At 36.8% G+C, this 23572-nt stretch overlaps 1 protein-coding gene across 2 annotated transcripts; it reads right to left on the reverse strand.

Annotated features, from left to right (window-relative positions):
• Positions 1–3229: 3229 nt before the first annotated feature.
• Positions 3230–23413, reverse strand: LOC149831470 (AMSH-like ubiquitin thioesterase 1). 2 transcript variants are annotated; one of them, XM_090012086.1, is made up of 14 exons: positions 23132–23413; positions 13017–13081; positions 12711–12786; positions 12446–12637; positions 11685–11794; positions 6467–6572; positions 6352–6398; positions 5598–5922; positions 5356–5445; positions 5203–5265; positions 5031–5105; positions 3905–3967; positions 3624–3676; positions 3230–3535 (listed from the first exon to the last, which is right to left on the reverse strand). In XM_090012086.1, the coding sequence occupies exons 1-14, from the start codon at positions 23243–23245 to the stop codon at positions 3361–3363; spliced, it is 1554 nt and encodes a 517-aa protein (XP_089868212.1). In that variant the 5' UTR covers positions 23246–23413; the 3' UTR covers positions 3230–3360. The 2 variants fall into 2 exon arrangements, with proteins under 2 accessions (XP_089868212.1, XP_089868213.1); XM_090012087.1 differs by lacking the exon at positions 3905–3967 and having other exon boundaries at positions 23132–23412.
• Positions 23414–23572: the final 159 nt, after the last annotated feature.

Here is a 23572-nt window from a genome sequence, read left to right on the forward strand (position 1 = left end):
TAGATGTGTTTTTGAAAGCGCTAAAGTCAATGGCCCATAATACTTTGTATTATAAAGTTTTAAATGCATTGTGAGTTGTTGATTTTTTACATTTCATAAAACATGCTTATATGTCGTAAAGTCTTCGTGCAAAGCATATTTATTACTAAATAAATTATAAAGAACAAATACATAAGGTCTAATTGATGAGATACTCAAGCATTGAATCTCACCATTGTTAGTTGTAGATTTTGGATCTTCCTTTGGTTGGATGGTCTCTCTCTCTCTCTCTCTCTCTCTCTATATATATATATATATATATATATATATATATATATATATATATATATATATATATATATATATATATATATATATATATATATATATATATAAAGAGTAATGAGTAGGTGCTTGAACGTTAGGCGCTTGATGAGTTTTCCAGCATTTTTTATTTTATTTTAAAATTATGACCATAAGATGTGATCTATGTACTTGATTTTATAGGGATCAGCTCTTGAAGTGTTAGATTCCGACACATGGGTGGGTTTTTATAAGGTTTGAAAAATCAACTGTTCAAAATCTTTGTAAGTTTTTGAGGCTCCAAACATCATTTTTTTTCATCGAAAACACATGATTCAGGTGTGGATTCTTACTAAATCAACCATGTCCAACACATTTATAGGGCTGAAACCACATAAAAAGCACTGGAGAACCACGTTCATCAAGCACCTAACGTTCAATCCCCTACCCATTACTCTATATACATGAGTAGTGAGTAGGTGCTTGAGGTTTTATTTGTGAAGCAAGAAAGAATATGCGGTATTATTTCTTTTATAAAATACTTAATGGCATGCACGTTTATTGTATCCCAAATAAGAAATGACTCATAGCCATAGTAGTCCATGTGAGTGGATCCCCACCTGCCGGGCAAACGTTCCAAGGTGAATTTCCATGTCCCCTCGTCAATGTTAAGCATTTGAGAAGTCTTATTCCAACATCTTCAATTGCAAAATGTAAAAATATCCACAAACATTCCACTATTATTTATTTATTTACTAAATTTTCTTTTGTTTCAATAAAATGGTTTTGGTTTTCCCCCTGGCTACAATTAAATTGTACAATGTTGACATTAACCTGAATTCGTGTCTGAATTTTGTAGCACAACAGGATATGGATATAATATCGGTACAAGCTTAGTGTTTGACTTTTGGGCCCGAACCCATAAACGACCCATATTTTTTCTTATGATCGTAGCTTACATTTTTGGCTGGTCCATGTGGGCCTCAATCACATGTTCTCAAACATGGTCAGTCCATTGGATGCAATTTAGATTGGCCTGAATCACATTTTCTAAGTATATTAGGATCCGTATACATGGATCCCGAACCGTGTTGGAGGTGGAACTGGTACCTTTTGGCTCCTGAAGTTAGTAGTACCCGGACTGGTACCTCTTGGTTTTTTGCTCACAGAGCTTCATATAGATCTCAATATATTTTTTATTTATTACTTGAAGAAACTGCATCTGGGATAAAAGACCTGGTCTCTAAGCCTGCCGTACCTCGTTCCAGAGGCGTAAAACTCGGAGGCTAGGACCCTTGCCCCCAGGTTCAAATTGATATTAGATCTGATTTTGGAACACATCAGTCTGGTATTACCATATTAAATCAGATCCAAATCTGAACTGGGATCTGGTTTCATTTTCATCAAGGTCATATTGGATTAATCTTGATCTAACTTGCAAACTAAGCAAATTAAATAAACATGCCAGGGCCTTTGACTGGCAGGCGGATCTGGATGCAGACCATTTAGGATCCACAAAGGTGGGTCCAAATCTAGATTTACTGGATCCATCCATTTTCAGCTTACTTAGAAGGTAAGTCAAACCAAAACTTTCTTATTAACTCATATTACAAATGCACGGACTGTTTGGCCAATCATGAAGAATAACTTTGAGATTTAATAAAACAAATCTAAATATATAAAAGCAGTTTTCTTTATCTCACATTAAAGTTTGTCTTACCGAACACAGCATTGGGAATGGAATTGGCAGCCCAAATATCCTCACCATTCACAAAAGAATGTTTTTAGCAACTCCATCCTCAACACCACATTTTGGGAACATATGAAAATGGTGTTCCAATCTCAATGCAAGTCTTCCACACAAACCTTGTTCTTATTCATTTGGAAACAGAAACAAGCAGGTTCTAGATTGACTCTAAATTCAATATTGACTAATTCAGAACATATGTTTTCCATACATATGTTTCCCATACCACGAGATGGCTGGATGGTTGGTTCACATCATCATAATCAAAGGGGTCTAGGGTTGGAATCCAACGAGGGTTATCCCCAAGCTTGGCTATCACAGCAGAGGGAAAAAAAAACCCACCCAAGATTTTCATGCCATTTGCACTTGGAAGGGGAAAAAAACTGATGCCAACTTCATTATCAATTATTAATAAACAAATATCAACGGGGGCTCAGCTTGTCTGGTAGGAGCAGCCAGTGCATGTCACCTTGTGTTGGGACATTGCAAGTTCAAATCCCAATGGTAACGTTGTATAACTGGTAGGGGTCTGCCTAACCCTAGCTTGACTTTCAAAAAAAAAACAATTATTAATAGGCAACGCAGCCTGCACACTGTAAGATCTTAATACCATTACACTTTATCCAAACTCTTGTCAACGCAAACGTAAATCCTGTATAGTTTTTTTAATCATCGATACACAGCAGGTAGGAGTCTGCCTAACCCCAGCAGTTTATATCCAAAAAAAAAACTCTTGTCAACTAAATTGTCGATTTACTAAAGGGAGACGAAAGAACACCAGAAAACTGGCATCCAAAGAAAGAAGGAAAAGGAAGAACAAGAAAAAGAGAGACAGGAGAGTGACGGATTTTTTATGGGAGGAAAAAAAAAAGGAGCTACCGTCTAATGCACCCAACCAACCAGAATGAATAACTATAGCAAATTATTTATTTATTTATTTTTGGTGTGGGGGGGGGGGGGATAGTCCAAGAGAACGCCACATTGGCTGCCCTCCAGTTGGTAAAACCCTTGATGTCCCCCCCACCCCCCCAGCCACTGGGGAGTATACCCAGCTTAGACCTTGCAGCAAGAGATGTCACCCGTGGGTTTCAAACTTGTGATGTCCCGTTAACTAGGTGACATTCCCGAGTTGCCCCTACCAGATGAGCAGAGCCCTTGTGGGCAGTTATAGCAAATTAGTAGGGTGAGAGAATGACAAAATTTCAAACCAGCAAAACACAACTCTTTTACTGTAAGTGGTTGCATGACAGTCATCAACATAGGACATATTCAGGGATCATATTACAAAAAATAATGAATAAATAAGGAGTATGTAAGTTATGAATATATGCTCAACGGAGATCAATAACATCATATTTTAAATGGGCATTCATATATACATGCATACAGTGCTCATAGATTGGACTCCCATCTGGTGCTTCATCATGAGGATGAAAGCCTCGCTGCTGGCAATTTCGGATGACTGTGATGCCTCCTGGATCTGACAGCCGAAATATGCCATGGGATCTGTATAACACAATCAAATTGTTATCTCAGAACCAACTGTATATGAAGAATAGAAAACAAGAAGAATGAAACAAAAAATGGTTACTGCCTTGTGGTATCTGTAGGCGCCATGACAATTGCAATTGCCTCTGGCAGCATAATCTGCAAAAAAAAATTGAAGTTTCATAATTGTTACAGTAAACAGGAACTAGCAATCAAGAAACAAGAAAGCAAATGTGTAGTGTGCATGAAAGCATTTTGCATTTAATCATGATTTTCCTACCCCCAGAGGTAATAAAGGCAAGAGGCCTTCCCCATGCGCATGAAGAAATAAAGGCACTAATAACTGCATTAGAATGAAAAATCCCCAGTTCAGGAATTTAGAGTTACCTGATATGAATAATGTGTGTGGAGATCTATTGACGACATAAAGCAGGTCTGTGTAGGATGTGTCTGAAACGCAGCGAAAAGTTAACCACTCAATATGTTCTAAAGAATAATGGTTTCAAATAATGTAACTGAACAAGACAAGGTTGGCAACCACCAACGGGGATGAATTGTCCAAGCAAAGAGAAGGCAAAAGAAGGTAAGGTCCCACAAAATGAAGTAACATATAAAATGTTTCACCTATATTCATCCTTGTAATCTTTGGTTATTAAAGAAGATAATAGATGCTCTAATGCAACAAAATGTAAAGGGTCCTGACAGAGTGCTGTTACAGGTCAATATTGTAGCAAGCTGCACTCCATTATCTCTTTTACAATTTTATTTTAAATATCATTCAAAAATGGTTGTATCTCCTGCATGTCCTATTTACATTTAAATGGGAGGTTGGCATTTAATGTGAACATGTCAGGTTGCACGGAAGGACCTCATGAGAATTATATATCTTCTTTATTGCTGTGAAACTGGAAGAGTTTTACAAATAGTCTTCTGACTGGTAGATTGAAAATTGTGGCAAAATGCACAGAAAATGGGCATCCAGTGAGCAATAACGCCATTACTGGAGTAACCCACATTCATCTTATTGCATTGTCAAGGAATATGCTCATGGCCATTGCTTTCTACTGAGAATTATCATTACCATGAATCTTCATGTGTGTTTCGGTATGTGCAGTTTCAAATGAACTACACCAGTGTCACCGGTCTTCAGTCATCTTGAGAACAGGTTCTTACAACTCTGACTCATGCCAATCCAACTAGGACACCAGTTGCATTACATGTGAATAATCTCTTTCATATGGTTACATTCATTAAAACTGTGCAGCTAAGATAAAATTACAAAAGAGAATAGTACATTAACAATGGTGGTTAGTCATTTTTTTTTCAGTTGCAAAGGCTCTTTGAAACATCCAAAAACATGCAGGTGATGAGATTTATTTTGTTTCAAGAAAGACAAGATTCAAGAGCCCACTATTAACTATGAAATTCATGTGTCCATTATTGCCCAATTAATTTTAGCTTTTATGGAAAAAAACAGAGAAAAAAATCAACTTATTACCATGAAAACACTTACATGAATCCAACCCAGTGGAAAAAGTGACCGCTTATCCTGAACATCATATATCTCCTCTTCATTCATAGTCTGACACTGATTAGTCAAATAATTACCTTATTATGGGGACCACGGCATTCAGAAATTGAGAGAAGCATTTAATGACTATTTAGCATGTTATAAAATGGCTTACTGAATCAGATGTTGACTCCTGCTTTGGAATGATGAGAGATGTAACACAAAATCTTCGGTTTTTCTGCAAAAGAATAAATGAAAGAGCTCTGACAAGTTAACCTAGACTTCTGAAGTCAAACTGTGCAGAAAGATAAATGAATAAACAACTTACAAGTGAACCAGCAAGAACACCACAGGTCTCTAAATTCTTTAAGGTATTTGACTTTGCCAGCCTCATGAAGTCTTCCATCATTTTAAATGACTGACATTTAAAAAAAAGCAGTATTAGAAAGACCAACTCAACCTTACCAAGCAAAAGCAACAAGTGAAAAGTCTACTTCCTAGGATGTGAAACTTGCTGAATCAAATTTTTCTAGTGAAAGATGTGCTTTACAGAAGAAGACAATATCTTACCACATGCAGTTGCAAAGGAGAGTCTGAATTAACTAAACCATCTTGCATTGATTTTGTAGGTCCTGATTGTGCATCACTTACTGGAGAAGAAGCTGGAACCAAGTCTTGAACATCAGCAAGAACAGGTGGAGGAGCAGGTTGCCTGTACATATCAAAATGAAGAGGTTCTTCTATTGAATTGGCAATAGTCATTGGACAAGATTCTTCTGGCACTGGTGTTCCTCGGCCATCATCCAAAGACAGAACTGACTCAAGAATAGACATATCAGTTGTTGAACTGCTTCCCTTCCCTACCAGAGGTCCATCTTGTGCAGGACGAGTGAGGCTGTTTAACCACAAACTTGTTTAAGTACAGGAAAAAGAAAGGTACAACACTTCAAAATGGCCCTGGTAATATAACCAAATGACAAATGCAAATGAACCTGCACCTGTTTGATGTAAGTAAAATAGCAAACATTACAAATGGAATATGACTAAGTAAACTGCATTTTGTTCTACAGACAGAAACCTAATTCCAATATAACATTTGGAGAAGTTCACGAGCTTAATGATAAATGCAATCCTATGATTAGTAAACCGCATGCTATACTCACAGGAAACAGATTAAAAATATTATAATCTTTTAACAGACAGCTTAACTACAAATGCAATCTTACAGAAAGTAAACCACATGCTAAACTCACAAGAGACACATTAAAAACACTTATAATCTTTTAATGGACAAATGACAATATAAAAGTTCAAAGACTCTAACCTTGGGAGCTCAATAGGAGTCAAGTCAAGATTGCTTGGATATTGAATCTGCAGCAATATGACAACTATTAGCACATCTATTGACAAGAGAAAATAAATGAAATTCAAAAGCTTACCCCTCTGTCCATTGTAGGAGCTTGCCATTGTCCACGAAGACCATTTGGTCCAAGGATAGAGTGCCTTGATAATGTCTCTTCCCTTGGCCTTGGCACACTCAATGACCTAGAATTTCAAAACAATTAAATACACAGTTAGGCAAAGGAGGCTTGTGGACAATTTCAGAAGCTACTGAAACTAAATTGAATGGTAATATTTTAGTGAGTCATTTAGGACTTTATAAAGGAATTGTATTCACCAAGCGTCAGATGTAACAATTGAAATTATTTCAAGACAGTAAAGGAAACACATATTATCTCCACATTGCCACTGCCTGGCATGTGCCGTCAAAATTGTACATTTTATTTGAACATGCATAACTTAGCCTTCAAAAGTAGTAATATTATATTTGTTATCACATTCAAACTTTGTCTTTTGATGCTTACATATTTCTTCATTCTCTTCAACCTCTACACCTCCACATAAAGTGTAATAGTCAATATGTATACATACAATGGAACACTGAATTTGCTATCAATAATTGCAACCTTAACGGGGTTAAGTGTATGCTAAAACTAAGCCCACATTGTTAATTGAAACCAATGCCTAGTCTAAACTCAGACATCCTCACACACATTTGACTTGCTTATGACTCTGTCAAGTCAAAATTCACTTATATATATATATATATATATATATATATATATATATTCTTCTAGGCAGAATTTATAAGTAAAGAAGAATAATATACATTTTATTTCACTCAACGTCAATCCAACTTCCACCCTTTGACCTAGACATAAATCAGCACTTGCACTACCTCGCAAATAAACAACAGGAATTCATGATCGGTTCTACCTTGTGACCTACAGATAAATCCTTTCCGACTTCCTTTTCAACTGCATGGTAAAGTTCTAGATGAACCTGTGCAGTTGCCACCTTGTATGTAGCATTTTATGGATATTACAGCCTGCTAAGTTCCTTGGTTCTTGAGTATCCAACTGGGATGTAGGTTCCACATGAAAAAAAAAACTGGGATGTAGGTTGATTTGCATATAAAATCAAAGAAGAGCTCAAATCACAGCCCCATATGTAGCAGATCACTTTTTTGGATAGGCTAGATGTTCCTCCATCCACAAAACAAGCTGCTATATCAGGCATCTTTTTGCCAATTTCAAATCTTAGGTTACTAAACACTACACATTTATGATATATATGTTGCCAAAACCCTCTCTGTAGCCAGTTGAAGGCTCTTCCTTAAAATTAATGTCATAAAGATTGGAACCATATTGAATATAGACATTCTAGTGATTGAGACAGCAATATCAATATTCCTTACAACTGTGCACGTCTCATGGGAGCACATACTCTACCTGGTGACCTAACTATCTTGACAGTATGATATTCAATTTACAGCATCAAGAAAACTCTACTTCATTGCAAGAAATCATCATAGGCAGAGGAAGTCTATTTTTTCTCAGAAGTCAAGCAAGATACAATTTATTATTAAACTAAAAGATGGGGATGGGTACTTCAGGAAAAAACAGAAAGAGCAAAGATCATCAAAGAATTAAGAAAGGTTATATAACTGTACTCAAGACCATTGACTTATGAGAAACTTCATTTGTAAGTGTGTGGCAAGAGTGTTTGAGATGACATTTTTGGTAGTCAGCCACAAACATGGCATAAACGAGAAACATTGGAAGAAGAAGAAAGCAATAAAGGTGACCAATATCTGAATTATGAAAAGGCAATTCTACATGTTTTGTTGTGTAATGCGAGTTACACCTACAACAAAGAAGAAATAATTTCTTGACCAGCAGTAGGCCTGAAAAAGTAAGAGCTGGAGTTGATTATGGACACATGTAATGAAAAGAAAGCGCTTGCTGAAATGAAATCCCTTCCATTTTTCATTAGCACCGCCACATTTTGTAACAGTGAAAACATGAACTGCTGGAGATTTGATGTTTGAGTTTTGTTTAGGAGTCATTATGTCACTACTCATGGATGCAGACCATGTTTGCATCGGATCTGACAATACCATGAAATGTACATCTGTGAGTCCCCAGGCAACATTGACATCGATACTTCAAGAGAACATACAAAGGTATGGAGCTTATTTGATGCATCATCAGAGGTTACTATAACCATATGCACCAAAGATTGAAATATTTACGATTTATCACATTTCAATCGCTTTTTTCTTAAAAATAAAAAGGAAAAATACAACAGCAAAAAAAAATTATTGCTAAAGTGTAATTATTATGATATCATCAAATTCAATTATTCAAATACATGTTCAGATTTTTCAAACCAAATTTTTCGATAATTGTACCAAGAAAAACATTATGTAATATCATCATGGAACAATAACCATCAAAAGAATGATTTTTATTACTTTATTCAACTTGCATTCATGTTTACATGTCCCTATACATCAAAAAAATATTTCTGCCATTTCTTTTTATCAAAACCAATGTCACATGGGGACAGGTGTGGAGGAGGGTACAACACGGCAATTCCAAAAAATGTGGGTATGGGGACACGGCTATATATGTATGTATATATAAGTGTGTGTGTGTGTGTGTATATATATCACATAAATAAAAAATAAATTCAAAATAAACTGAATATAATCTAAATATATATGCTATATCTAAAATATATTATATACTGAAAATATAAAGTTATAAACTGAAAATATAATTATAAATTATAAATTATAAATTAAATACAAACTTGTATGTACGACACGGGTACGGAGTTTCATGATATTAGTTACATTATGCACTTTACAACATTGAAAAACATATTAACATGACAATATGGCTAGTGAAATATATGCTTTTAAGTTGTCATAGGGACACACCATTTTGGTGGTGTGTCTCCCATGACACAAGCGGACACGTGGAAACTGACACGTACAGCCAATAATTTAATATTATTTTAATTTTTAATGTTTTAATATTATTTTAATAAAAAAACATTTTTAATATTAAAATATCAAAAATAGTTTTTATTGACTAAAAAATTTTAAAAATGTGTCCTTGTGTCCTATTTGTCAAAAAGTTCTCCAACTTTCGTGTCGAATCCGCGTCACGGGTCCTCATGTTGACATGTCTTTGTGACATAGATTTTAAGTTATGCAATTTTGATCTTTAAATAGGTTCTACATGAATGGCATAAAAAAATGGCACATATTGTACCAACATAACGTGACAAGAGAATTGGACTGTGCATCAACTCCAAAACATGCTTCACATTTATGAGCCATGATGGCAAAATCATACAAGGTATAGCACATGGATCTATGACTTCTTATCTATGTCACACGGATACGGATGCAGGAATGGGACATATTTGGATATGATTGGCATTATACAACAGTCACCATAAATCAGGACAAAGACATGGCCACACACATACACTATATATATATATATTCTTAATCTAAAGTAACAAAACATGAATGTCATCTCAAGTGCAAATTCTTGAACAGTAATTCTAAATTACTATAATTAAATATCAAATAATAAAACTAAGTTGAGATTGAAATGTAATATAATTGATGACAAATTTAAAAGAAAAAGAAATAGGTAAATACACCAGTAATAAAGATCATAAAAGGAAATAAAGTTAATGACATAATGTTGACTGTGTCCGTGATGCAGAGCAGGACCCGATTGGATAGATACCACGTGACCCAGGTGTGGCCCAGAAGCCCGATCCACCACAAAGGATGGGGACCCACGGGTCCGATCCGATCACAGGTACGGTGCCCCTGCGTACCTACTCCAGGCGTGGAACAGTCCGGACGTCACGGATCCAGCAGCAACATGAAGATGACCCGGATCACAACTCGGGTCCAAGACTGGACCCGCGACCCGGATCCAGCAGCAGACTTTAAAAACCCTCTCCTAGGGTTGCGTGGAGCAGAGAATATTCAACTTTTGCAGCAGCTTTTCTCCTTTTCCCTATTGCCTGTTTCCCTTTTCTTTACGGTTATTCATTTTATTGCTCAGTTCATTGTTTCATTTGAAGTTAAATTGAAATAAAAACAAGCCTCACTGATTTTCGGTGGGCATTCTTCTCAATTTCTGCACATCGCACGACCGTGAAGGTCGTGCCTTCGTCAGCCGCCGTCAACGAACGTGAAAGTCACTCCCCGCGCTGCATCAGTCCGACATTAATTTAACTGTATCCATGAAATGTCCTAGTGTGTCCGTTTGTCGTGTAGTGTCAACACGGGATACACATGTCAAGTGAAGCATCCGTGTGACATAGCTTCTTATAGATGGTATGGAAGCATCTCTTGTAACCATCCCTCCCCAAGCTAGCCCTTTGGTACTGAACTAGCTTACCTGTCTTGACTCCTGGTTACAAATATTCCCTTCAATGGTTTGAACTTCTAGAGAACAGTGAAGCTTAGCCAAGTCATTCATATAGCAGTCTCTTTTTCTTTAATATCGTAATATTACTTCAACTACTATTACTGTGCTACTACAGCATCTGCATCCAACCATGCTCTTGATAATTGTTTCAAGCCATGGATGCTCTTGCTCAACTTCTAAAAACAAAGCCTATTTCTCACTCATTCAAAAAAGCAGCAGATGGTGTCTTACAAATGCTCATACCTTTCTCAGCCTTTTGGCTAAGATCAAGTTTCTTACAAACGTTCCTTTTATTTTACAAAGATGAATCATGAAATGTATTCCTAAGGTTAAACCGATACAACAAGCAGGTAATTTGCAGCGAAAGAAATCACCACTAAAACTGAGATCACCTCAGAAAATAGTGAAAATGTGTCAGGGATTGAGTGCAATCCCTCATAACTAACCATGCCTTCTATTAGATGTCAATGCACAATTATATGCTTACAAAGGAATGATAAGGGCAGGTATGATTGGGGAATGCAGATCATGAGGGAGAGTGAGTGAATGGGATAGCAGAAGATAAATTCTAAACATGACCTAGAGCTTTTCAACTTTAGCAATCAACTCTACAAAAGAATTAGGCTTCCCAGTTGTCCAACCAAATTGCAAGATTTTTTTTGTAACAAGGGGCAATGGACAATTCATTGAACCTCCACGTGTATTCATTGATTTACATGATAAGCACAAGTTTCTGACATTCAAAGGAGAAGAAAGTGTTGAACAGAAACCAGAGAACTGCCACAAGTCACCTTTTCAAAGAACAATGACCGACCTAAATTTCAAAAGAAAGATATTAGGCACTTACATTTTGAGCAGTTGATTTTCTATTTGCTTGGGTTGCGAGAGCTTATCCCAAGTAGTCTCATAATGCTTCTGTGTAATCAGAGGTAGTTCAGGTTGCCAAGCTTGGCTTATCTGCAATCATACATAACATGGTGCTGATAAGCAAGGGCATATCTGAGATACTTCAGGTTGCCAAGCCCAGGATTTTATAATGCATTTGTTGTGTTCACTTTTTGACCTTTTTCTCAAGCAATTATGGGGTCACTAAGATTAAAGTCTCAACAACAATGCCACATCGTGGCGCAGCAATGACTAAAGTAAAAGAGAAGAAATAAAGGTTTTATTAATATTTTTTCTCAAAAATGTAAAGGATATATGGAAAAGTAAGTTAAATTTTGAAAAATATAAAGGATAAGAGAGAATATCAAATATAAAAAATAAGAAAAAATTAAAGATTAAAATATCATTATAAAATTGTGTGATTGTTGCCATAATATCTTGATATCTTCAAATTTCTGATATACTGAAAATGTCCTGATATTTTACCTTTTTAAGCTTTTTGTTATATTGTAAGAATAGTGTGATATTTTCAAAATATGGGCTATTTTCGTGAAAATGTTCAAAACTATGAGTAATGCAGGCTTTCTTGTTCATTATCCCTTTTTCTTTATTTATTTTTTGAACATTGAAAAAAAAAATCATTGTGCTCAAAGCAGTGACTCTAGTGGAGGACAATACAGGAAATTCAAGATATTTTATTTTTGTGATGAACACGGATTATACCTGTCTGGTTTCATAATTTGCAAGACCGTGCTTTGTCACTGGAGGCCACTCAAAAGAAGAATCCATAGAGACATTTTGTTGGACCTGACCCCAGCTATCAATCCGAGTGGTATGCTTTCTGTTCAGCTCCTCTATTTGACGCTGAACAACTGGTTTCAGTGTCTCCAGTTCATTCAATATATCCAGTAATTTCTACAATATACATGGGTTAGAACCAAAAAGCCCAGCTCAGCTGTGGATAGGAACATAACAAATCATAGCACACCTTTCTATATAAAGCCTTTTCCCTGGGCAGAGAACTCTGGTAATCTTGATGGCATGGTATGGTCTCAGTGATCAAACTAATATTACAATATGAATAAAATTAGACAGCGTGTAGAGTAAGAATCAAACAAATACAAAAAAGCACTGTCAATATATAATCATTTTCTCAGTATCAAATTATCAATCAAATACATCACTTTGGCCACTGCCATTAACTGCTCTTGAAGATTTCACAGGTTTGAAAGTTTTCATGACAGTGAAAAATAATAATTCCAGGTGACATGTAAGACAAAACAGTTGTCCACACCTTGAAAATCTAATAAGCAGTACATATAGATCAATCAGATTCTTCTCCTCTCGGTAAATATTAACCTGCAAAATATTGATAACACAATTGCTTCATCAGCAAAGAGAAATTGGCCATGATAAAAATATGTGCACGCACGTGTGGAATCACATAGTGAAGAAAAGAATGTCAGACAATAGACTGTAAGAATGATAAAGCAAAAAATACAATGGAAGCTTAGAATCACTCTTTGCAAGCAATATTTAGTACCATTACTAAAACTTCAGAAATGCTCTCTTTCAATTCCAACCTTCTAAAAGGCAACATAAAGGGTTAAAGAATCATTTTTCTGTACCGAGTACTAAGAGATTTCTAATGTCTAGAGGAAAAACATATTTTATAATCCAAATAGGATACATGACTAACACAAGCAATCAAACTTAAAATGAGAAAAGAGTAAGCTAGAAAGGATAAGATAACTGGACATTGGCAAATCTTATTGAACAAGTGTACGTGAAAAACAGAAATAGGTGAGTAAAATGTAGATGGAGAAGGCAAAACTAGATACTCATGGGATAAATTAAAAACATTGAGCATGACAAGTACAAAGTAAAATGATATAGAGATATGTCACATAGGTGCGGGTGTGGATACAGGTGCAGGTCGGCGATGCGGCACTTTAAAAAAACTTGGTGAGGGGGTGCGGAGAGGGTATATATATATATATATATATAATTTTTAACAGTTTAAAGTTAAAACTAATGAAATAACTAATAAAAGAAGCAAACAATGCTTAAACCAAAAGTATATCATATACAATGTCCGTGAGTCCTTTCAGTTTATCCACCATTTTCGTCCTTAAAACAAAAAATAAAAAATTTATTAAAATAAAATTCATAAAAAAACTGGCCAAACTCAAAACTCAACCCAAGCTTCGGTTCAGTTCTGGTGAACCCAGGCATGAGTTCACCAGAGCCGAACCCAGTCAGCCTGGGTTCACAAGAGTCGAATCCAACACGGTTGGGTTCAGATTTGTTGAACCTAGGGTTTGTTCCTTGCGCCAATGAGGGAAGGAGGAGGAGAAAGGTGGGGAAGGAAGAAGAAGAAAGAGAGGAGGAGGGAGGGGAAGAAGGAAGATGGGTCAAACAGAGCCAAACCCATCAAACCTGGGTTCGTCCCTTGAGCCAGCGAGGGGAGGAGGAGGAAGGAGGAGAAGGAAGAAGAAGAAAGACACAAGAGACTTACCGGAGAAGGAAGAAGAAGAAAGAGAGCAGGAGGAGGAGGCGGAGAAGGAAGAAGAAGAAAGAGGCAGCAGAGGGAGGAAAGGAAGAAGATGAGGAACAGAGAGAAAGATACTTATCGGAGAGGTCATCACCGCCATCCGCCATCGAAAGAGGAGGAGGAGGAGGAGGAGTAGTTCCCTAAACCCCAGTCCTCCAAAATTTTTTTTGTTTTAATGTGGACCAAAATTGACTCACTCAAAGTTGATCGAGTTCATTTTGGACAAAAATAACCCTGGGTGTAGGTTAATCGCACCCAAGGATTATTGACTGCACTGGGGTACCACACCTACACCCACACCTGCGTCGCATCACATCGCATCGACGTAGGTGCGAAAACCTATTTGGCAAGTCCCTATGACATAGATATAGAGCATATAATAGAAAATGTTTGCGAAGAGAAGAAAACAGAGTTATTGGAAGCTTCTTAGATAGGTGAGAAGCTTGCTTCCTGAAAACTCGCTTCAAAAGCGCGATACTCCTCGCTTCCGAAACTTGATGAGAATCTCGATTCTCCCATGCTTCTCCTATATTTTTCACACACTTCATGTATTCTTCTTATATGTTCTCTCAAGGTTGTATGTATCATACGATACAATCTATGTCACATGGGTGCGGGTGTGGGTGTGGGTGCGGGTGTTGGGATTCGGCACTTCCAAAAAACCCGGGTGCGGGGGTGCGGCAGGGGCAAAAATGTAAATATATATATATATATATAAATATATATATATATATATATAATTTTGAAGTTTTAACAGTTAACATTGTCATAATATCATTCATCATGTATGCAATATATCAACCTAAATATCAATCAAATAAGTAAAGCAATTACATAAATCAACCTAAATATCAATCAAATAAGTAAAGCAATTACATAAATCAACCTAAATATCAATCAAATAAGTAAAGCAGAAAGAACTAAATTACATACCAAAGTATATCCTGATGAAGTAATGGATCTTAATAATTTTCTTCTTCATCATCAAATGCATCATTAGAAGGAATATTGGGCTCAGCTAAATCTATGTTTGTTATGTTGAAATCATTTTCTTCCTCGAAGTCACACTCTTCTGGGTTTACATCCCAAAATTTGGATGTTCCTTGTCTGCGTTACAAACCCAATTTAAAAATGTTAAATACAATACAAGTATATTTAAATGAAAACTAAGAAATAATCAAATAACTAAGAGAGCAAATTAGTACCTGTATTCATTATTGCTTTGCGAAAGTAATCGAAGATTTGAATGAACATATACTAAATCCTCTGCACGCTTGCTGGTGAGTTTGTTTCTCTTCATGTTGTGGATTTGAAAATATGTGCTTCAATTTCTTTCACAACAAGATGAACTAGCAGACTGCGATAGCAATCTTAATGCAAGACGTTGGATAAGAGGTGTTTCTGATCCAAATGTTGACCACCATGTGATAGGATCTATATTATCTTCTTTTATCGGGGATAATGTCGGTCCATATAATCTCGAAGATGAAAATTTTTCAAACTCTTGTATGACTTGATGTAGAAGATATGCTTCTAGAAAAAGTCTTGTCATACACATGTTTTTATGTCTTGATAGCTCTGGGTCTAAATTTGGAGAGACATGACCAATACCACCAGCCCGCCACTTATTTGCATAATATTTTGAATTAAGAGAATGTGTCATGCAATGCAAATGAGTGTTGCTTTTATCCTATCTTCTGACTAAAAGTGAATGAATATGATTAAAAAAATTTGAATCATCCAATGCAGGATGTGAAGCATGGGATCATCCTTATCAACTTCTCTTAACATTTCCCAAATAGGTTGCGTAAATTGAAGGAAGTATACCACTCTGTCCCAAAACTCATCATCAAGAATGAATTTTTTAATTTCTTGAGCCTTGATATCATCATCAGCACGATAGAATGTCTAATTTTCATCAATCACCATGTTAATCAAAGCATTCTTCACTCTTTTAATCCTCTTCACCATCACAATGATGGACGCAAAACGTGTTTCAGCGACCTTCAATAATTTCAAGTCAGAATGCCTATTAAATATAGCATTAGCATGATGGTGGTTAACAACAAAATTCTTAATGCTTTTGACGTTTCTTTCTAAATCTTCAATCCATAAACATAAAACATATGCTTGTGAATTTTCTTCTTCATTGGGGTTGCAAATGCTCTTTAGGGTCAGATTTAAGTTGTGTGCCACACAGGAAGTCCAAAAAATATAAAGGTACTCACTTTCCAAACTCAACGCTGCACTTTTACAAACTGGAGTGTTGTCTGTAATGATTTGTACCACTTTCTGATCACCCACTTCTTTTATGACTTCTATAAACAATCCCTTCAAATACTCTGCATTTTTATATTCCCCAGATGCATCAACTGCTTTCAAGAATATTGGGCCACTAAGCGAACAAACAATGAAATTGATCAGTGGACGCCTTTGAATATTTGTCCATCCATCAGACACAATAGAAACTACATTTTGCTCCCATGAATATTTTTTAATCTCCAACAACCTATCCGCATTTGCCCTCTCTTCTGCAAGAAGTGTGGTTCGTATTTTTTCTGAACTTGGAGGCACATAACCACTCAAATTACAATTTGCCAAGGATGTTACTAAATCATTCCAATAAGGATTTCTAGCCGCATTAAATGGGAGTGAACCAGAATAAAAATACCTTGCAACTTTTCTATCTAATTCTTTTCTTTCATATGTATTGAATGTTGCTTGTATCGTTCCTCTACCTCCTACATTGACTTTTCTTTTTTTTCAGCATCTTCTTGGTGGCTTGCAAATGACACACTAACTGCACAAGAATCGGCCATTGCCTTTCTCTTCTCATATTCGTCTTGTATTTTTTTGTATTGTCTTTGCATTGCCTCATCAACTTTTCTGCATCCTGAGATGCCATGTCCTGGTATCTTCAACAAATGAGCATTCACTCTTGTGTAAGACCCAACAAAATTTCTTTCGCAGAGCTTGCATCGAAATCTCTTATTTCCACCACCTCCTTCTCCAGATTTTGCAAGTTTATCTACATGTACCCATAGTCGCCCCACATCATCAATCTCACAAGAACTATCAGCAAAACTCACATGTTGGGATGAGGATGACGCAAGTCCTCTCCCTTTATCCGTCATTTTTATCCTGAAAACACAAAAAAAAATACATTCAAAATTTCAAATCAATTATAGTCGACCCCCTCCCCTGCCGAAAACAGAGGGAGCAGGGGGGGCTCAGCCCCTCCCCTGCCGACACAACAAGAGAGCGAGAGGGGGGCTCGGCCCCTCCCCTGAAATCAAAGGGAGCAGGGTGGGCGGCCCTGCCGAAAACAGAGGGAGCAGGGGGTGCTCAGCCCCTCCCCTGCCAACCCAACAAGAGAGCGAGGGGGGGGGGGGGGGGCTCGGCCCCTCCCCTACCGAAATCAGAGAGAGCAGGGGGGGCTCGGCCCCTCCCCTGCCGACCCAACAAGAGAGCGAGAGGACGCAGGGGGGGGCTCGGACCCTCCCCTGCCGACACAAGAAGAGAGCGTGAGAGGGTACGTACCTGCGAAAGGAGAGGAGGAGCCTAGGAGGTGGCGTTGGGGCGTCGGTAGGAAAGAGCTCGAGCTGAGCGGGAGAGGAAAGATTAGGGCAAAAAAAATTGCCCTAATCCTCCTTTTCATCAGGGATTTTTTTTTAACGCCGAAAAGTGGACGAAAATGACCCTGAGTGCGTTGACCGCAGACGCACCCGCAGACGCACCCGCATCGCGTCGCATCGATGCGAGTGCGCACCTGTTTTGCTGAGTCCCTGTGACTTAGGATACAATACGATACGTATTGTAACTTTGGTAGAAATTGCGATACGAGAGTGTATAAATCTGTATTGGTTTATATCATATGATACATCCCTGTATCGAGGTATATCGTACAATACACCTTCAACGTGCTTTAAAAAAACCGAAAGTTATTTTTTTACTGTTTGGGTTTTAAATACCTCTTGAGGGTCGACTCTCTCATTTGTGTAGAGGTCATTAGTGGAGAACCCACACACCTTAAGAGTCGTGAGAGCGATTTGGGGGCCAATCTGTGAGCAAGGGAGAGGACTTTTGCGATTTTTTCAAATAAGAGTGCATTTCCACCCTTTTTCACTCAAGGAAGTGGGTTAAGGTAAAAAAACATATTCTACGAGTGTAAACTTGTTGTCGAATATTCGTATGCCTATATTTTTATTCGGTGGTTAATTGGTTATGTTTTATTTTAGATCTTTCGATGTCGTCTTCACATTCATCTTATAGAGATGATCCTGCATGACAATACTGCAGAAGCATGGATGATGTACCACGACCAGGGTCATCACCGAGATGTTTGTTTTGTAGTATTATTATTAGAGGTGGACTGCATAGATTTAAGTAACATATTGTAGGTCATTGTCAAAATGTATGTCAATGTGATTATCCATCTATTCTTGCCACTTTTCGTGCTGATGTTATTGTTGAACTAGAAGAAATTCAAAGAAGAAGAACTTTGCAAAAATGCAAAGGACTTCCAACCATTGTTCCAGATTTTGAAGATGATGATGATGATGACCCACTTGTCAAAAATGGCAAAAAATAAAGAGATTATTGCGTGGCAGTTGAATGCAACACTGAGGAATTATTGTCTTAATGTTTGGCAAATAGACTCTAGAAGATAATTTAGTTTTAGGATCTTTATCGTTTAGAACTTTAGATATAAAGATTGACATGTAAGACATTCGTTAAATATAATATTTTTAATTATCATGAACTCTTAATAGTTTAGTTATGGCTTATGACATTTTAGTATGACTTAGAAGTGAATTTAATATTGTTTGTTAAGACTTTTACAATGTTTAAAACTTAAACTATGTAGTTGCTTTTTATTTACATTGTCAGTTATCAATTGCATGGTTTGTTATTAATTTTAGGAGGAGGAGAAGAAGAAGAAAACGATGATGATGATGATTATGATTATTGAAGTTTTATATAATATTTTATTTTTGTTTTTATAATATGAAAGTATGAGTCTTGTGGTGTTTCTTAATTGCAAGAGTCTTATGTAGCTCATAGAGACATAAAAGCTTCATATGTGATTTTATGCTTGAATTTTGTGCAATTCATTATTGTTTCATGTGTTATGATTTTTTTAGAATTTTTGCTATTTTTTTTATTTTTCTTGATTTTTTTAGAATTTTGAAAAAAAAAATATAAAAAATTTATGATGTGTTTATGACACGATACGATACAATACATTGTTACTTTGGGCCCGACCGATATGGGTAACGATATGACACGTACAATTGTGTGTTCTCTCACTCTATTTTTCATGTTTTTTATGTGTTTTCTCTCACGCTTCTCAGTCGATTCTATGTGCTTTCTCTAAATTGATAGTCATCATTTTTAGATTTTGTTAAAAATTTAATTCTTACACTAAAAAATCATGACATTTAAGAATAGTCACTTTTATTTTAGTTTTTATTTGTATTCCATTTTGATTCCCATTCAATTATTATATTGCTTTTTTTATTCCTCACTTTCCGCTTCTTATACATTTTAAAATGCATAGCTTCTCGCTTTCGCTTCGTGTATCGTTTCTCATTTTCGCTTCCTAGTGTGGCAACCTTGGAAGAAACCAACAAAGAGAACTAAAACTAGTGTATTAGCAAAAGAAGCAACAGTACATTAACCACACAAAAGATCAAAAGCAAAGCATAAGAAATTAATTAGGCCTCAAAAACAATTTCCCAGCTGTTCCTTCATATCCACTCCATGACTGTAGTGTTACCATATAATACCATGATACCATATGATACACTAATTGTATCAGAAAGTAGGTTCCACCTCACTGCATCAATATTCATTACATGTCATGCAATACAAATTGCAATGTATGATGCCAAAAATATAGTGTTTTATTTTTTATTTCATTTTTCATTTGCATCCAATTTTGAATGGACTTTTTAGAATTAATAGTCATTTTGCCCTAATTCATACCCACCACATCAAAGGTGAGTTTCCCCCTTGCTTCTATGGTTATTTGACTTTTCAGAAATTAGAGATTTTGGATATTTTGCGCTAATTCAACCCTTGAGAGGCCTGATATGTACACGAAGGCTACAACGTATGCACAAAAAATTTAGCTAGCAGGGAAAAGAGGGGAGGGGAGAAAAGAAAAGGAAGAAAATGAAAGCAACCACCAGTGCCAAAAAAGATGAGAAAGATCAACTATCACAGCATAAGATGTACAATTGCCATTATCTCCAAAAAATAGGAAGAAGTTTTGAAGCATATGAAGTTCGAAGAAGCTCTCAATCATATGAAGCAATGAGTTGAATTAGTCAGATCTCTTAGAGAGTTCGAAGAAGCTCTCAAGCATATGAAGCAATGCATAGAATTAGTGACTTATTTGAGATTTACTTAAGAAAAGAGAAGTAAGTTAACTTTCAGATATTTGGAAGTTATATAATTATAATCAACAACTTTTCAGATTGGATATTATGTTTTCATAAACTTCACCAATCTTGAAAACCGTTGGATAAAGGGCCAATGCACATAATCTGGGAAGGATAGTCCATATTAATTTTCAGATCTTTGAATGTTTGCAACCTCAGGATTGGTGGCAGCTACTCTTAACTGCTTTTGGGGGATAAAATGGTTGCTTCACTCCCAAAGGTAGAAAACCAATGGATATTCTTAGACTATCAAAAAATCAGGTACAAATTCATTGCTCTTCCACTTTTTTGTATACTTACCTAACAAGGGACCTCTATTAGAAAATCCTTCAATGCATTAATCTATTCACTCAACCATATTAGTTCAACCCCAGACCTAAATTGAATGGGTCCGATTAACCACATTTTCCAAAAAATGAAGTAGCAGTTAAGCTATAGTGCTTGATACTTCCTACTAGAGTCTAGGGAACCACCTCCTGACCTACCACACCATCACCATCCGTTTTGACCACTCCCCAAAAATCACCAACTATCTCTCTCAACATGAAGCAGCTCCATGCATGCATCTTAAACCTAAGCACTAGAGTGAATATGCAGAAAAGGCTATTAAGAGAGATTGCTGTAAAAACAAAAATGGTGAGACACTAATATACTCAGAAGAAGCAGACAGCTGCAACACGTGCTACTGCCCCATTAGCTTCATATTGATTGCACACTGACATGCCTACTATAACACTAAGTCCAATTTCAGATAACGAACCCAAAATATCACTCTTCTTTTCACACAAGAATCTCAGAACTGTGCTGCCAAAATGAACAAGTTCAAATGATATGCCATAAGGAAAGAGACCTCCATTCACAGAGTAATTAAGGCTCTAGATGAGGTACTTCATTGATGGTTATTTAGGTCTTTGGCTTGTCACACTGATCTGGATAGGCCAGATATTTTTAACAGGTACCATGTCTTCAGAATTGTAACCTACCCATGGGATATAAGTGAAACCTTTTTCAAAAAGGAGAGTTTGCAACCAACTATAGCTGCACCATCTACCAAAAGATTGCCCCTTCAAAATCATTTATCCTAGTGAAACACTTCTTATTGCTACCACTCTGCACCTTAACAGAAGCTTGATCGCTTTATCCGAGTGCCAGTGCATCTGGAGCAGGAGGGCCTCTAAAGGCAAATCTTACAACACCCATCCACACTACTAATTATCCGAAAAAAAGAAGAATCTACCTAGGCCATCCATCCTATATTCTACCCCATCCCTTCCATATTCAATAAAGAGAAGAAGATGCATTACATATCCAAGGCACTACTGGCGCAGCGACACCTAACTTAAGGAGGAACACAAGCACTGGAAAAAACGGCTAGCAAGTAAATGCAGTGGAGGTAGAAGCCTCCAACTTTAAACCAAGAATTACTATGTTTCAGGATCATCTGTACTAAAATAACTCGAAAAGGAAGAAGGATGCATACATGCCTTACCTATAAATTCTCAAACACCTAAAATGAACAAGTTGCTGCCCCATGTCACGTCTTCAGATGCATAATACAATTAAGGATCCATCGATTGCACACCAAATTTAACCTCAAAACCAAAGGATGCAGCGTTCAACTTTCATGGTAAGACCAAACACCACCATCATAACAGAGTAATTAGGCTGCCAAAGAGACATGGAAAAAGACTGTACAATCCAGTACCACATCTAGCAAAAATACTCAAACCAGAATTGCATTAAGGACATCCGCGGATCGAACATATCATATGCATTCACTAAATCAAAATTCAAGCTCCACAAAAAAATATTGATTCAAATTAAAGCTAATGCCTTTGTAAGTTCACAACCACACTAACCCTCCATTTTCATTTACAATAGAAAACACACTAAACCAGCATACATCAAACACGAGATAACTTCTCTAGTTCTCCCACGCACAACGACAATTCTTAGCATACGCCAACATAGGCAAACAATTTCAAACGAACGTCAAAAGTATCACTCATATGTTACGGAATTATAAAACGCCCAATTCAAAGGCCAATCTAGCTACCCATAGCAGCAGAAACAACAACTAAACCTCCTTTTTCAAGAATAACTGTTCGACAATTCACTAGAAAATCATTAAGAAGGCAAACATTCAATCATTCCACCCCTAAAAAAAGTGCGATAAATCTACGAATCCCGCAGAATAATAACCAAAGTGCACGGCTTTCCCGCCAAATTCCTTCGCAATTGATCAGGTAAAGCAAGGGGTAGTCCAAAACTGGCTTCAAATTAGATCTCCAACGAAATCAAAGTCACTAAGAAAAGGGAAAAAAAAACTAACCTCATCGAAACCACAACACGAGTTCGTGATCAGAAGATCAAAAAACAAAACTTATGAATGGTTTTGAAGAATCTTACTTGCTTGAGGAGGTTCCCCGCGATCCGATAATAGTAGGCGAGGGAGATCCGACTGTCGACCTCGAGCTTGCGGGTGCTCGCCGCGATGCTGATCGGCCTAGACGATGGCTTCATCTTCGAGGGTTTGGTTGGTATAGAGAGAGAGAGAGAGAGAGAGAGGTTGCTATGATTCTTCAGAGAGAGAAAGGGGCGGAGTCGTCGTCGTCGTTCTTCATGGCCCTCTCTGCACAAACGAGGAAGAGTCGAGAAGGATGGCGGAAAAGTGCGCTTCCCAAGAAAACGCGATCTGTTAAAAATTTGCTTATTTTAAATTTATCGCCTTAATATCACGATATAATACTTCTATTTTATAATTTATATTTTTCTTCACAGTTTATATAATTAGAGTAATGGGTACATGCTAAATGAAATGCGCTAAATGGGGTTTCCTGCTCTTTTGGT

Source organism: Nuphar pumila, chromosome 7, assembly GCF_984573655.1.
Source record: "Nuphar pumila chromosome 7, dmNupPumi1.hap1.1, whole genome shotgun sequence".
NCBI lineage: Eukaryota > Viridiplantae > Streptophyta > Magnoliopsida > Nymphaeales > Nymphaeaceae > Nuphar > Nuphar pumila.